The following is a 16,823-nucleotide window of genomic DNA, read 5'->3' as shown; positions in this document are numbered from 1 at the left end:
TGCACTTCTTCTGTAATGACGTCGGTAAGAGAAGTGACTTGTGGTTGCGGCGGCGTTAGGAGCAGTTTCCGCAGCTCCTCCCTCACTATTTCGCAGATAGTCTCCCGTAGGCTATCTTCGAGAATGCGCACGTTGTCGACGCAATTCGCATTGGCCATGCCACCATAGTTCCGGACGTACTGCTTAGCACGCATTTCGAGGGCTTTCTCAATGCTGCTGGCTTCGGTCACGAATTCGGCGACGGTCTTTGGCGGATTTCGCACAAGTCCAGCAAACAGTTCCTCCTTTACACCGCGCATTAGGAAGCGCAACTTCTTTTCTTCCGTCATTTCGGGGTCCGCGCGGCGAAATAGCTGCTTCATCTCCTCAACGAAGATAACGACCCCTTCGTTGGGGTGTTGCGTGCGCGTTTCCAACAAAAGGGCGGCTCGTTCTTTCCGCGCGACGGTAGCGAATGTCTTGAGGAACTCGCTCTTAAAGAGAGTCCAGTTGGTTAGGGAGCTTTTATGGTTCTCAAACCACGTTCGGGCCGTATCTTCTAAATAGAAGAAAATGTGGCGGAAAGTTTCTTCGTCATCCCACCTGTTAAAGATGCGGACGGGCTCCACTTTCTCCAACCAGTCCTCAGGGTCTTCTCCGGGGGATCCGCGGAACGATGGCGGTTCTCGGGGCTGCTGCAGGATGATTGGCGACGTTGTTTCTTGCACCATGGTGTTGGTTGCAGCGTTCCTTTTCTTGGGCCCTTCTGGCATCAAACCGAACTCGGGCGGTAAATCTTGCAGGCGGGGGCTGGCTATTGTTGGACTGGCTTGGCGGCTTTTCGAGGTTGTAGTGGGCATGAAGGGTGCGTACCCAGCACCCTCACCAGATGTCACGAAGACAAGGACGATGCAGTTGTCTTGAATGAGAAACACGTTTATTGGAGCGAACTTGTGTTCCCCTAACAACTCAAAATAATACAGAGGCGGCGAAGCAGCGGTCAACAAAGTGACTTGCACAGGCGAGTGTCGTCGAATCGAATGCCGCGGCGTCTGCTCTGCAGGCTTTTATCTTTCGGCGCGAGTGTTTCTGGAACCGTCGATTCACACCCAGAACATTGTAGATCACAGAAGATTATTCTGGGCTAGCGACGTTAGGGCGAAACAGTCTGCTTATCTGAATGTGATAGCCCGTGCGGCATAAAAATAAAAAAATAGAAGACGCGCTTTATAGGAACGCAAATAACACTGCTGGGCCAGGCCCGGCAGTAAAACAAGCAATGAATAAACAAACCCATACATGGTTCGCGGCAATATCCATGAACGCCTTGTGCTTCAGAGACTTGCGGGCACAGTTCACTTGTCACAAGTCGTTTTTTTAGGACGCAGAGCATGAATGCACGGGACCGTAACCCTAAACAGCTTCGATGTAAATGAACTGAGCAGTGAGCGCACGTCCCCTCACCCACTGTTGTTTGTTTCTCCCCAGGGCCCCAGCACACCATCGAGTATCGACCACCTTTGCCATGCACACGAACACGGAGGTTACTTCAAGAGTTTGATATCCAATATATGCGCACAAGTGCTTGCAAGCAGCGCTAATCAGCATGGCCAGCAGGTATAGCTGTATTACATCTGCAGCGAAAATTGTTTCCGACCTCACTGGAGTTACGGTATCATGTCATACCGAATGTAAGAGTTTGAGCACACGAATTTGCACCAGTTTGATTTTTACCACGCGTGAATTTTAAAACTCTGAATTCTAGTGAGAGAGAGAGAGAGAAACTCATTTTTAAAGAGGAAAACGCAGAGAGGTTTGCTTACGTGATTTCGCCGACATGCTACTCTACAGGTGAAGGAGGAGATGGAAAAAAGGTAGTAGGTGTAGTTAAGAAGAGTATCAGAAGAAAAAAAATTAGAAAATACAGTCCTGCTTCAGGGCATTCAGTTAAATGTTTCTTGAATTGACATAAAGACTACAATGTCGTAGTCGCACCAATTTCCTGGAGAAAGTCGAATACCGCAGCCAGGACTTTTCATTGAGCAGAGGGAGAGAGCTATGGTCCATGTAATAATCTCAGTGTCATTGGTCCAGGGTGGAGACAACCAATTCTATTCTGTAAACGGCATCGTGATACGGCATAAACAGAGCACTCGAGTAATATATGTTCGGCTGTTTCAGTTGAGTCACAATTATCGCAGTATGGGCCTGATGTCTGGCCTGTACGATGCAGGTAGGAGTTTGTTAATGCTGTGTTGAGGTGGAGCCTACAGAGTAACGTCTCCAGTCGGCGGATCTGACGATCTGGCAGCCTCATTCTATATATGGATCTTTGTCATGTAAAAACCGTGATTGTAGTCCAGCAGGCACCATGAACGGTTCCTTTCCGTCAAAGCTAGAGTCTTCGTAAATTTTGAGGCATCATGTTTCGTGAAGATCTTTCTGTTCCTCAATTGTAGGCCCCCGCGGGCAGCATCATCCGCTTTCTCATTTCCCATGATGCCACTGTGCCCTGGAATCCACTGGAGGGTTACCCGGTGCCCAGCGACGTATGCGAGGTGATGTAAGTACTTCACTTCGCGGTGGGCATGTTTGTGAAAGCTCAAACAGCCAGCACGTTGCAAGCTTTGAAGAGCTGCTCTTGAATCGCAGAAGACGGTCCAGTATGTCTGCGGCTGGCGTAGAATGTATCGTACGGCTTCTCTAATCGCGTGTAACTCTGCCGACGCGGGTGAAGTCGGCCGCTCAAGCCGATACGACAATGCTTTGTCAGCTGATGGAATAAAAATTCCAGAACTGCACTCAGGTGCTGCCGATCCATCTGTATAAATGTGAGTAGTTGCCGAATAAAGCCTGTTAATTTGGGCAAGCGCCATCTGGAGTAGGCCAATTTGAGGCATATGCTTTTTCCAATCAATTCCCGGTAGGAATGATTTTATGCGCAGGGGCGTCAGAGTCCAGGGTGGGAAGTTGCATGACATGATCTGTGGCACTTGAGTTGGAATGGTGACATTAAAGCTTTTAATGGTTTGCCAAAGCTAGAATTGTGGCTTTGAAGAGCAAAATGGGACAAGAGATTGGTTTTTGCTAGTAGTCTGTGCCTCAAGTGAACGCGGAGCGTTTCTTGAAGCCGTAGCACGTCCAAGGTGAGACAACCGGCTTCAGGAATTGTCCCAGAACACGACGAGCCTTTAGGAAGTCCTAGGCACTTTCTGAGACAGTTATTCTTTGCCGCCTACAGCTGTCTTTTATTTGTAGGTGATAGCTGTTGCAGGATAGGCAGGCTATAGCGCAACACTCCGTCAACATACGCCTTGAACAGCAAAACCATTGAGTGACAATCGCTTCCCCAGAGAGGCTCCCCGAAAGGTACCCAGTAATTTGCGATGCTCTTGAAATTCTGAGAACAAGTGAGTTCTGAGTCCATTTGAGTTTTGAATTCATTTTGAGTTTTCAGTCAATTTTGAGTTCTGAGGTCAAATTGAGTTTCGACTCCATTTTGAGTTCTGAGTACATTTTGAGTTTTGAATATATTTTGAGTTTAAATACATTTTGTGTTCTGAGTACATTTTGAGTGTTGAGTCCAAGTGAGTTTTGAGTCCATTTTGAGTTCCGAGTTCATTTTGAGTTTGGAGTTCATTTTGAGTTTTGAGTACATTCTGAGTTTTGAGTCCATTTTGAGTTTGAGTACATTTTGAGTTCTGAATCCATTTTAAGTTCTGAGTACAGTTTGAGTTTTGAATCCAAATGAGTTTTGAGTCCATTTTGAGTTCTGAGTTCATTTTGAGTTTGGAGTCCATTTTGAGTTTTGAGTACATTCTGAGTTTTGAGTAGATTTTGAGTTTTTAAATGCGGAGCATTTCTTAGGCTCGCCTTGTCCTGCGTCGTTGATGGCGGCGCCGTCCACACGCTCACTGCGCATGCGCAACTCTCCTCCTTACACCCACAGCTCCGCAATACTATACTATAAAAAAGAAATAGTTAGCGGCGCCCGGTTTCGATCCCACGACTCTCTGGCCGCAACGGGAGGTACGCGGTGCTCTTCCAACTACGCTACAAATCCGGGACAAGAGCAAGTGCTACGAACGCGCCTTATGTCCTTGACTCATTCAAACTACGTCAAGAAGCTACTGATACAACGAAGGCACGCGAAGCTGAACGTCAACGGAAACGACGAACTGAAAACTTTAGAGAGGGATGCTGAATTTTCCGCAGGAAAGCTGTGGCGGGAAGCGCCACGCGCCTTGCAGCTCAACCAGCCCCGTGCGCAGCGCCTCTGATGCTGATTGTGGCAGGATGTCCCTAGGGATTGGCCAACCAAAGAATCCATCACGAGATAGGTTCGTGTTCAACCACCGTCGTCATCTTCCCGTAGGGGAACCGCCGAAGAAGAAGAAGAACGAGAAGACAAAGCTGCGAAGAGGAGGGCGTGTACATTGCTCTCAGCCGGTGCACCAATGTCAACAACCTTTACCTCACCAACGCTGACGGAGACTACCGATTCTACCACAGAGACAACATCGACAAGAACATGATGGACGAGTTTCGGCGCCTCGAGAACCACCGCCTACTCACCGTAACACAACAGTACTTGCGTGCCTTTGCCACCGGAGTGGACCCGGACGCGGAATTCCCTCTGGCGCTAGTAAAAACCGATCACTCAACATAACGGCAACACAATGGAACCACACGGAACCGCCACGATGCTTCGCATCCTCATTAGGGTTCCCCACGGGAAGATGGTGTAATTTTTAACCCATTTTGAGTTTGTAGTCCATTTTGAGTTCTGAGTACATTTTGAGGTTGAGTCCATTTTGAGTTTTGAGCAATTTGAGTTTGAGTACATTTTGAGTTTGAGTAAATTTTGAGTTTTGAGTCCATTTTGAGTTTGAGGGCATTTTGAGTTTTGAGTGATTTTGAGTTTGAGTACATGTTGAGTTCGGAGTAGATTTTGAGTTTCGAGTCCATTTGAGTTTGAGTTCATTTTGAGTTTTGAGCCCGAGTGGTTTCTGGGCTTTGCGCTGACTGTCAGTTTGAGTTTGAGCGATCCGAGATGCGCTGTTAAGCAATGAGTCTTAGTTTGAGTGAGTGATGATTCCAAAGTAGATTTGTTAGTGAATTTTTGTGATCCGCGCCAACCTTGCCGAGGCATGGAACACTTAAGTATTTTCTCACACCGTGAACCAAGAGAAGGAAAGCGCTGTTCGTAATTTTATTGACGGCGGCGCCTTACATAACGCTTGCATCGCAGCAATTAATTCGCAGAACACGAAAAAATGCCCCGTAACAAAAATCGACACATGTTTACTCTAGGCGCAAGAGTTCCAGGAGAATTCCGCGGCGCTCGATGGGACATTAGTGCTTTCGGATGCATAACTCATAATAAGTGCTAAACTAAATGTCCTCGGATTTTTTTTAAAGACGAGAGTCTTTCTTGGACTACTTAAACCCAGAAATTTTGATCTGTCTGTATGTCTCTCTTTCTGTATATCTGTCTGTGACTCGATTCAGCCACCCGGCCAAAGTAAACCAGATGCTGCGCAAGTTTTCCAGCCAAATCTAAACGTCTAAGTCCGGTTTATATCTTCATACTTGTCAACATTGTTGAACAAGAAGAAGACATCACGCAAATATAAGACAGAAAATTAATGCATAAGGGATATTTATATTGTTCGTTTATAAATTCATAGATGCTTGAATTTTGCGAAACGAAATGCTATATTCACCGCAATAAAAAAAAACTTCACACTATAGCCTGCTGTTGCCCGTGCCACTATTGCCTCTGGCGGTATTTTAAGAAATCAAGCGGGAACAGTTACAAAAGGCTCCACTAAACAGGTTCCACGTTCTGCTTGGAACGCACGTGGACTAGGGAAACGCCGTACTATGAACGTTAAAGTATAGGGCGCCTCGATTCACGCCCGTCTCCGCCGTACGGCAGCGCTCACATCGAGGCACCCGGCCTGGACCAGTAGAACGTGGTAGATTTAAATTTGCTTGAGCAAACCTTTAGCGTGTTTACCTTGGAATGAGCGCCACGGAAGAGGAACAGTATGAGATCTTTTGTCGACATTTGCAACGGAAGGAGCAGATACGCGGCCAATTTTGTGGTTTGGTTTGGTTTGTTTTGGGGTGTGTGTGAACGAGGGGTTTACTGCGCAAGTGTGGTCGGCAGAGATTGTTTTCACGCAAGTGCTCACAGAAAACATCAGCACGCCAAATATTTAGGTGAGCTGTATGCGATGGTGATGGCCGTATTGGTACAGGGATAAGCTCCAATTGATTGTTTCCTGAAAAATGATTTGGAGCCATATACAAATGCAGGGAGGCATATTCCTCGGCCATGGAGGAATTACGTATTGTGGAGGGCCAGCAGCACCAGGCTGGTTCGCGTTTCGTGTTGACTGCGCGGTAAACCTCACCCGCAAACTCGACGCGAGGAATGGGATATCACCTATGCACGAAACCTAAAAAAAATGGGCAATTTTAGTGACGTCAGACGAAGTGACAGCGCCGCCTGTTAGATGATTCATGATATTGCGTCATGATTTGCGTTTACACTGCGCTAATTTAGCGACTTCATTTTACTTGCTAAACAGTTTATTTGGCAGGCGGTGTTGCGACGCATGTGATATTGACGTCTTGACTTTCCCGGGCAATCTGATAGCGACTTCATTTTACTTGCTAAACAGTTTATTTGGCGGGCGGTGTTGCGACGCATGTGATATTGACGTCTTTACTTTCCCGGGCAATCTGATTGATCGATTGTTGGGTTTAATGCGCCGACGCAAGCCAGGCGATGAGGCGCGCCGTAGTGGAGGGCTCCGTATTAATTTAGACCCCCTGGGGATCTTTAACGTGCGCCGAAATCTGGTACACGGGCGTTTTTGCTTTGCGCCTTCATCAGAAAAGCGGCCGCCGTGGCCAGGAATCGAACCCGCGTCCTCGTGCTCAGCAGCACAACGCCTTAGCCACTCAGCCACCTTGGCGGGTTCCCGGGCAATCTGCTGTCAGTTGTCAGTTCGCAAGTTCCCACACTCTTTCTTTTACCGTTCTCCATACGTGTAATATCAACCGGCTATGGTGCATACTGCAGATACAACGATGCGCACGATTATAATATTATGCCAACAACATGTTGACTTGGTTTCATATAAGCTGAGGACTGACGCTATCAATTCGCAGCGCGTTACAATAGTGACCAGTCATTTCTTGGTGAAACTAGAATCGAAGCGGGCGTGGCAGATCTACGCCTCTGCGCGCCTACGCCAGTGCGGCTTAAGATGTGGCGGCGACAGCATGCGGCTGCGAGGTGCGGCTGAGTTTGAACGAGAAAGCAACGCTTTCAGTGTTTCGGATGCCATATTCCCAGAGCGTAATGGCGGGGAAGGCGCTTATTCGCGTAGTGTAGTGTATTGTTTGGCAGATAGCGCTGGAGGTGGTGAAGGGCTGCACTAAGTGTAAGTAAGTGTAAGTTGGGAAAGTAAGTGTAGGTTTCTGAAATTCCCGTATATGCGCGATTCAAAATTCAAAAGAATATTTTCATGCCGATTATACCGCGCAGATGTAAAAGACATGACAGCGTACCTGGAAGAAGGAATTTTATTTGACGTTTGCCGCTGTGGCAGCGAGAATCCCTTGTGCTTGCGCCATCTCCTGCTGGACTAATAAACTAGGCTGGTGTGCGTTGAAAGCGTCTGCTTTTTGAAGTACCTTAAACTTCATAATTTCCAACGTTACGGGTAGTTCCTTCCTGCGTCTCTCCTTTAGGAATTCCACCTGGAGTCTTCGAGTTTTCAAAAAAGTCCGTGCTTGGGGCCGGTGAGTACTTTCCTCGAAGCCTCACACACGAAAGTTTGGCGCTCCCCTGTGTACACCAATCGCATACACGTCTGCGGGACGCCCAGTGTACATGATGCCATTCGGTTCGCCTTGCACTTGGCAAATAAAATAACATTCTTCTTTAATTGTGCTACAGAGCAGCACCTTTTCGGAGCTGTAGCGACTGAAACGGGGTGCTAATAGCAGCAGTAGCAATAACCTGTGCAACACCTATGTAAGGGTACGGCACGCCGTAATTTGCTTACGCGATGTTAGCGAGATGTTTTAGATTGGATTGAGTTGGATTTCAGAAAGAGTTGGTGTCTATGGCGGTGCTACTAGCCGCATTGCCCTCTATTTCGTTTGTGAGACCGATTCTAACACGCACCCAAATACGATGGCTCTTTTAGCCAAAAAGGGTGCGCGTTAGAATCGTGAAAATGCGGTAGCTCTATTTACGAAGCAAAATTTCTAATCTACACATTCAGTTGATTTATCTTAATAATCTAGGGCTTACATTTACTTTACTCCAAAATGCATTCCGAATAGTCGTTGGTAAGTGTTGCACCGTCCCCTTAAGCAGGTTGCTTGGTGCGAGGACGTGCGATTTCAGCACGTGCAGCGCCGAGCCTCAAACTCATGCAGCTGTCTTACCCAGGGGCGCAGCGGTCACCAGCGGCACACGACACTCTGCACGTGGCACTGCTGCACTCACTTCTTGTGATGCAGCCACTTCTGTCTTTCTAGTAAACGAAGAACTTGGCGGCGCCAAGAATACCGGCATGTCGGTGCAGCAGTTGGACGCTAATGCTTTCGCATTCAGTACATTACGAGAAGTTCTTGGTGACCTTACGGTGCTTTTTTCCAGATTTCTGCATGTCAGCACTAAAACGTGGGCGTATAGAAGTTGCGAATACGTTTTCCCAAATAAAAGTCCGTACGCATATGATTTTTGCTATTTTCGCGTACGTGGTTTGGCCACTTCAATTGTAAGTGCGGAAAATGACCTGTGGCGGCTGCGCGTCCTTTCGTGTCTTTCGCCTGCTAGCTTATTTTATAAATGGTGATAGCGGAGAGTGGCATGTCCTTTTTTTTCTGATCACTTATCTACCAAACCAGTGTGTACGCAAGTATGCTTGTCTTTACTGGTCCTTTTATTAAATCCCAAAAAAGACATTTCTGACTGCACCTAGTGGTACGCACCGCAGTACGGACCGATGGTGCGCCGTCGTATGGAACACCAAGCTTTCAGCTGATTGGCATGGATTAACTGCTTTTTTCCATCGCGCTCATGTGGTGTTTTCTTCTGGGAAATACTGAAAAGCACAGTGTGTTCAGCGACCAAGATTGAGGTTGTAGTCCGGTTGTGACCTATTTTTTACACCATGCCACGTACGTATTCCTTCCATATTAAATAGCAAACCAGCAAAAAAACAAAATAACGAAATTGGTTGTTGTGTGCCCATGTGAAACGCACCGTCATTGATTTACTCAGCCCCTAAGCAGCTGCACCTACATGTGTACAGAACAGCTCAACACCGGAAATCAAATAAAATGGCGCGAAAGTCCAAAAAGCAGTAGCAAACAACGACGAGCATGGCGTCTTGAGACTACTGTAGCAGGGTGGCCGTGCCGTTGTCGTCCTCGACGAACACCCACTCGGGTAGTCGGCGCAAGTCGGGGTTGAGGTTGACCGCGAGTACAATCATGGTCAACGCCGCTAACTTCATCTTGAGAGCAGGGAGTAGCTGCGAAAGAGAGATGTGCGAAGAGAAAGGGAGCTCTTGATTGAATAATCAGCACGTATGCACTTTAGGCAGGAAGCGAAGTAATCTGCGCAATACCCTGCTGCGAAATGTCACCTATAGGGCAAGAACCTGCTGTTCTCAGAGTGCTAAGTGACGACGGACGCAGAAAAGTGCCCCCGGGCGTGCATGTTTTTCTCCACTTTGTATCTTTGAAATATTTAGAAAGAACTCATTTTTCAAGAAGCCTTTGACCTACCACCTTTTACTCGTTGTCTTAATTGGCGTTCTTGACTGGCTGCCCTTACTTCTGTCTGTCTGTCTGGCTGGGGTCCCACGCGGTGGGCATGTTTTTCTCCATGCCCTTTCTTTCTTTTAAAAATCTGTACCTGTTTCAACGATAATGAATGACCTACCACATTCTCCCCTGTGCTTTCCTTGCCATTTTTGACTGCTTACTCTAGTTTCTGAAGTCAACGAGCCCCTCATTTTTCTTTCTGATTAACTATATATACAGGGTGTCCCAGCTATCATGCACCAAGATTTAAAAAAAGAGAAATAGCGTAACTCGAAGAAAACCTAGTGCATAATGTTTGCAGTACTGTGAAGAAGCGGAGAGTAATTTTTTCATTAATGAGACTTAATTAATTAATTGTAATTAATTATCTAACTCGAGAAATACTGCCCTAATCACTAAAGTGTCAATGAGGCACTTGTAGGTAACCACGAGGGGCATCTAACTGCGGTATTTTCAGCGACGAACTAATTGCGTACTCATTTATTCTGACTGATAAAGGAAACCCGCGAAATATGAAAAATACCACGTGACGACGCTTACGAGCGCAATGTAAAGCAGCGTCCCCAAACAAAGCTGATTGAAAGCAACTGCTTCGCGTGTTACCCGCCCGAAGAGACAGCGCATCACCTTGATAATAGCATGCATGGAAGGAGCAGCAGCAGCAAGATTCGCGGGACGCGTGTGCAGATAAGGAACAAACTCGGTCGCGATTTCTTCTTTCTTTCTTTTGTCCATTTCATTCTGGCTAACTCAGAGGCAGCCTGTTTGAGGGCGTTGCTTTACGGTGCGCGCGGAGGCGCCGTCACGTGGTATTTTTCATATTTCGCGGGTTTCCTTTATCAGTCAGAATAAATGTGTACGCAATTAGTTCATCGCTGAAAATACCGCAGTTAGATGCCCCTTGTGGTTACCTACAAGTGCCTCATTGACACTTTAGTGATTAGGACAGTATTTCTCGAGTTAGATAATTAATTACAATTAGTTAATCAAGTCTCATTACGAAAAAATTACTCTCCGCTTCTTCACAGTACTGCAAACATTATGCACTAGGTTTTCTTCGACTTACGCCTTTACTCTTTTAAAATCTTGGTGCATGATAGCTGGGACACCCTGTATATATATCAAGGTTGCAGTCGTCATTGCCAGTGCTTTTCGGCTTTTTTCGAAATATTTAATAGGGCCGAATGACGTGTGCTTGTCACGTTTCTTTGATACATTGATAAATATGCGAAAATATAAGTCGAGAAAAAATCCGCCGTTTTTCCGGGAGCGGGACTCGAACCCACATCTCCGCATAACCGGTGCGGTGCGTTCGCCATTACGCTATCCCGCAGCGGCTTCTCTCTTGACTTTAAAGCGGGGTTTATATTTACAAGAGCTCTGAGGCCGAGAGGAAATTGAGTTCTGGTCGATTCATAGAAGTAGATGGTGAGAAGGTGTTTGTTGCCACGCCACCCGGCCTAGAGCACGGCTCTCGGAAACGCCGGGAGCCAAACAGGTGGTAGGAGAAGTCGTTATCAGAAGGTGTCTGTAAGCTGGAGGCCACAAAAGGAGACGGTAACTAGGGGGAAAAAAGAAAAAAAAACACACAACTGAAATAGCGCCGAAATTTTAACCCAAGGGCGTTGTTGCTTTCCGCCTCCACCGGGAAAGTGGCTGCCCTACCGGGAATTCGAACCCGTGTCTAGCTTCCTCCGGCTCCTCGGGGCAGAAGCCCCGTCATCAAGAGAAGTTGCCGTACTGCATTTTCAATTTAACTTCTTTTCTGTCGTCGCAATATGGGGGCCGCATATAGTCTGGCCCCCAGCTTAGCTACTCCTCCGCCTTTACAGAATGTAATGACCCATGAATTTTTCCTTTGTATTTAACATGACAGGTGTAGCATTACGGGACAAGAAGAGATCAGAGTGGGTCAGGGAACAAACACGTGTTAAGGACATATTAGCAGAAATTAGGAAGAATAAATGGACGTATGCAGGGCATGTAATGCGAAGGCAAGATAACCGATGCTCATTAAGGATAACTGAGTGGATCCTATAGAAGGCAAGCATGACATGGTCGGGCAGAAAGATAGATGGGCAGATGAGATCGAGACGTTTGCGGGGATAAATTGGTCGCTGTTAGCACATGACCGGGGTAATTGGAGATTAATGGAAGAGGCCTTTGCCCGGCAGTGGGCGTAGGTGGGCTGGTGATGATGATGATGATGATTTTTAAAAGTTTAAGGGCCTTTTTATACTCTGAAGGGATGTAAATAAAGCTCGTTAAATTAATACAACCAACTTAGAAATATTTTATGCAACTATACGGATAATTTTCTTGAGGTGAACAATATCTCTATGCCCACTAAAACTGCCAGTGTAAAAACTGCTGACGTATTCTCACTGATATGTTTACTGATTGTTTCTTGCTCCCGTGAAAGACATAGAGCCCCTAAATGAGGAATAATCTTGGCGATAGAAACACGCGCTTCTTCTTTGTGCTCTGCATGTACTCGTAAAACGTGTCTGCTCATCCGCTGGACATTATCAATGCCCCAGAAAGCGTGGGCGTCAGGCAGCACCGTTGTGCACTTGGGCTCACCAGCTCCAGGGGGCCGATGTCGAAGATGCTGGAGAGAATGGCGAGCCCGATTCCCGAAGTGGGGAGCAGGAAGGACGTGGAGGCTGCCACAGTAACCGGTATGGCGTAGTACAGCGGGTTGCAGTGTGTGGCGGCCGCCTGCACGTTCAAAGAATCACGAGAGGTGTAAGGATACTGGCAGTGGACGGATGTTTATTTAACACTCTGGACACCAGGGCACCTGTGATGGTTAACCAACGGAATTCAGCCCTCTCGAAAAACAGCGCAATGCCCGTATACGTGCTCTTTAGGGATAGCTTGTACTCATGTCTATGCTGTCCACCATAATGGTTTTTTTTATATAAACAAGCGCTATATATAGTTCACTACCACGCCATCAGCGAGTGCAGATATACCGAGGTGGTGAGCGTGGGCAACAACGATGTGACCCGAGGGAAAAACTCGGGATGTATTTAACGGCCCGCACACGGTAAACACACTCAACGTGCAGTAAAATTCAGCGGATGTTGGGAACACCGATGGAAAAAGAGGCAGAAGGCCTTCAAAGAAGTTTGATATTCAGCACTTAACGCTACACTAACGGGGCTCGCAGGAAATAAATACATTGTGGGAGGTAGCTCAGCCGGTGTGACAAATGCACACCGTTCTTGCAGGAGAATTTTCAAACGCCAGAAACGTTAATAGATCAACGGCTTAACCTTTATGTTAGTGATGCAGAGTTATCGATAGTACTTTGGATGCAATTGGCAGTCGGGTAAGAAATAAGCTATTGAGAGTACGAAAACCATCAATGTAGTGACATTCACTATTGCAAAATACTAAAGCCAGCAACTGGAATTTGTTACGCGAGGAAGAATATCGCATAAGAAAGCGATGCAAGGGTTTGGGACACGGTCATGAGCGGAGCAGCATGAAAAACATCTCTGCAGATGAGTTCGATGGGGCTCCACCGTCGGTGTGGTTCAAGAGCGGATTGAATGTGCTCCTCCGTTCCACTGACGCCGCCCCTAGAGTCCCAAGCCACGTACGACACGGTGGCGAAGTATATAAGAGCAGGCGCAGTGCAGTGACGGCGCGGTCCGGCTCGTGTTGCGATGAAGTCGGTAAAAACCCGGGTCCTACAACCGCAGGTCAAGTTTTCTCCGCACATGCTGACCTCTTGCTACCGGACTGCTCCGCCTTCATGCGGTCTCGCGTCCCGGTATAGGTGGGTCTCAATGTCCACCACGATTTGTACTTTGTAGATTTCACCCACCCAAATATCTGAAGTGGGTTTTCTCAATTATATCTGATGTTTCTTTATTTTTTCATTTTTGTTTGTAGATCCTCTATAGCCAATGTATCCTTCGTAGCTCCCTGCTTCAGTTTTCTCTTCTCTTCGTTTATTTATTTATTTACTTATTTTTATTGGGTACTTCAGTACTTTTGGAACAGGGTCCTTTGCAAGAGGGGCAATACAGCAGACACACGACATCAGTTGACGTCTTTAAATACAACAATAAACTTTTCTTGCGCACTTGCGGTGAAAAATACGTAAATACGAAAATATAGATACAACAATACTACCCAACGACGGGGAGAAACGACAGGAAGAAAATGGAAGCAGGATACAAGGGAACACACGGGAGCAGAAATTACGTTAGCTTTAACAATAGGCTGTGGCTAGCGTTCAATCCAGACGGAACGATATACAAGTGCTAAAGTTCCGTCCAGACGGAACGGAGCGCTGCGGGTTATCCTTCCGTCCAGAAGGAATACAACTGAGAGCTTAGCGTTCCGTCCAGACGAAAGCAAAACCGCTGATTAGACGCTATGCTCAGTCTTCGGATTTGATGTAGACGTCGCGCCTCGGTTACTTGCACTAATGTACCGGGTGCGATTCCCCCGGACATGCGTTTTTTTTGCGTGGTTGTGCCCGCGTTTTGTAACAGCTAACTTCGCGCCCACTTTACAATTGACGCGGTGAGACCAATCGGTCTTGATTTTGCACTCAAACGGCCGCTCGCCACCGCTCACTAGAGCCAAGGCCGACGTATTCATCGCCAGAGTTCCGATCATCTGTAGTTCATGATGGTGATTACTAATTAACGGTTATTCTGGCTGGTCAATGAGCGGGATCGGTTCGTTCGGCTATGTAAATATCAAGAAAGACTGCTTTCGCTGCTTGTTGTGAAGCGGGCGTGGTCGAGCTTGGCGGTTTGTTTGACGGCTGATCATCTGTAATCATTGAGAGTGATTATTAATCAAATGTGACTCTGGATAGTAAATGAGCGGACCATCTCTAACTCCGTCAAACGAGCCGCTACCTCGACCACGCCCGCTCCACAACAAGCAGCGAGAGCAGTCTTTCTTGATATTTACCCAGCCGAACGAACCGCTTCCGCTCATTGACTAGCCAGAAAAACCGTCAATTAGTCATCACCATTCTAGTGTTATCTAATCAGCCGGTTTTGCTTTTGTCTGTACGGCACTGTACAAATTTCACGCCGGCTCCATCTGGACGGAACGCTAAGCTCTCAGTTGTATTCAGTCTGGACGGAAGGATAACCCGCAGCGCTCCGTTCCGTCTCGACGGAACTTTAACACTTGTATATCGTTTCGTCTAGACGGAACGCTAGCCACAGCCTTAACAATAAGACACTAAGCATGGTGCAAGGTGAGCGGACGTTTAGTTGAAAAAGAAAGTCATTGACATGAGCGCGAATTGGAGCGGCATCAAGGGGAACTGAGCTTTATGGAGTGTGCATGGAAGTACGGGAAGGGGGGGTTAACAATAGGTCTTACGTCGCCATTGGAGTTTACCTTACAATTTGGCCTTAAAGCATCTCTTTCCTCTCTTAAGCGCAAGTTCCCTATGTGCCCCACCTCACAAAATAGCGTCTGTCAATGTGAAGCTTGTGAATAAAGGCGAAAGACCAAAAGAACGCAGCGCGAGCCAGAACATTCTTGCAAAAGAGAGTCCGCCGGTGTTCTCGCCGTGAGCATTCCAAGCGCGTCGCCTGCTACCGCTATTAAAGACGATGGTCTTTCTTGGGCTACTCAAACGCGACAGTATTGGTCTGTCTGTCTGTCTGTCTGTCTGTCTGTCTGTCTGTCTGTCTGTCTGTCTGTCTGTCTGTCTGTCTGTCTGTCTGTCTGTCTGTATGTCTGGCTGCCTGCCTGCCTGTCTGTCTGTCTGTCTGTCTGTCTGTCTGTCTGTCTGTCTGTCTGTCTGTCTGTCTGTCTGTCTGTCTGTCTGTCTGTCTGTCTGTCTGTCTGTCTGTCTGTCCTTCCGTCCCGTCCGTTCGGCCGTCCGTCCCTCGATTCAGCTGTTCGGTTAAAAGTTAAAATGAATTCTTGAGCGAGACGTTTACATCGGCAAAACATTTTGTATCTAATAAATCTAGAAAGATGTTCCATATTCGTCATGATTGTTCAACGAAAGGCTAATATTAGGCTATTTGAGGAAGAACGACCCTACGTATCTTGTGTTTGCAGTGGTAATTTAATTAAACGTAGAAATGTTCTTGATTTTTGCGTTCAACGAAAAAAAGAAAGCGTTGAATACAATGTTTGAATCCCGAAAGAGAAGTTTCAGTTTTTTTTCTCCGACGATTGCATTTCCACCCAGCATTGCGACAACTACTTCGTACTCGAAGTGGCTAAATTGGTGACAATGCAAGGCATGGACGCTTCTGTACAGTCAGGATTTATTTGAAGGTTACGCGGTAGCACCGACGAAGCAATACGACAGCGCTGTTCCATGGCACTTTTTTTATTCACGAAGATGAGATTATGCTACCCTACCTAACCCATTGGCTGTTGCATAGAATTCGCTCCCTCCCTTCTGCAAAGGCCGACTGCCACAGTTTTTTTTTAATTCCTTTTTGGATGACGTATCGGCGTTTCGTTCCTCGGCAATTTGATAACACCGAAGATATGTCGACAAGCGGGCATTGCAGAAGCAAATATTACAGATTACAGACAATACAAATATTACAGATAATAGGCTAAAATAAAGTGAGATGTTACTTTGCTTTTAACAGCACCGAATGCAGAAGATGCATACAATCGCTTTGCAGACCAATTTTCGGAGATGTGTAAGCGCCATTTTCCCTTGAAAAAGCTTTAAATAAGTAAAAAGAATTCGAAAACCTTGGATAACTTCTGAACTTTAAAAAAAAATTCTGATAAAAATGAACTTTATCATAAATTTGTCAAAACGAAAGACATCACTATTTTCACTTCAATTTATATCAAAACCAGCCAAATAGAGAGATAACTTCGGAGGGCACAGTATTTTTATGAGTTGTTTGATAACTGTTTCATAGAACTGACATCATGTGGAAAAAGCTAAATTCTTTATTAAATCGCAATAAATCAAAGCCAAATACTAAAAAATAACTATAATTAGTTCG

At 46.4% G+C, this 16,823-nt stretch overlaps 1 protein-coding gene across 1 annotated transcript in view; it reads right to left on the bottom strand.

Moving 5' to 3' along the window:
• Window positions 1-9,410: 9,410 nt before the first annotated feature.
• Window positions 9,411-16,823, bottom strand: part of LOC144156429 (solute carrier family 13 member 1-like) — a 33,944-nt gene continuing 26,531 nt past the window's right edge. The window contains exons 3-4 of the mRNA XM_077688375.1: window positions 12,427-12,564; window positions 9,411-9,548 (exon numbers count right to left, since the gene is read on the bottom strand). Of these exons, the coding sequence (XP_077544501.1) occupies window positions 9,411-9,548; window positions 12,427-12,564 (276 nt within the window). The remainder of the gene's footprint in view (window positions 9,549-12,426; window positions 12,565-16,823) is intronic.

The sequence above is a fragment of the Haemaphysalis longicornis genome, unplaced genomic scaffold (assembly GCF_048455015.1).
Source record: "Haemaphysalis longicornis isolate Haplotype H1 unplaced genomic scaffold, Haemaphysalis longicornis Haplotype H1 scaffold_1, whole genome shotgun sequence".
NCBI classification, from domain to species: domain Eukaryota; kingdom Metazoa; phylum Arthropoda; class Arachnida; order Ixodida; family Ixodidae; genus Haemaphysalis; species Haemaphysalis longicornis.
This window is presented reverse-complemented; position numbering and strand designations above follow the sequence as displayed.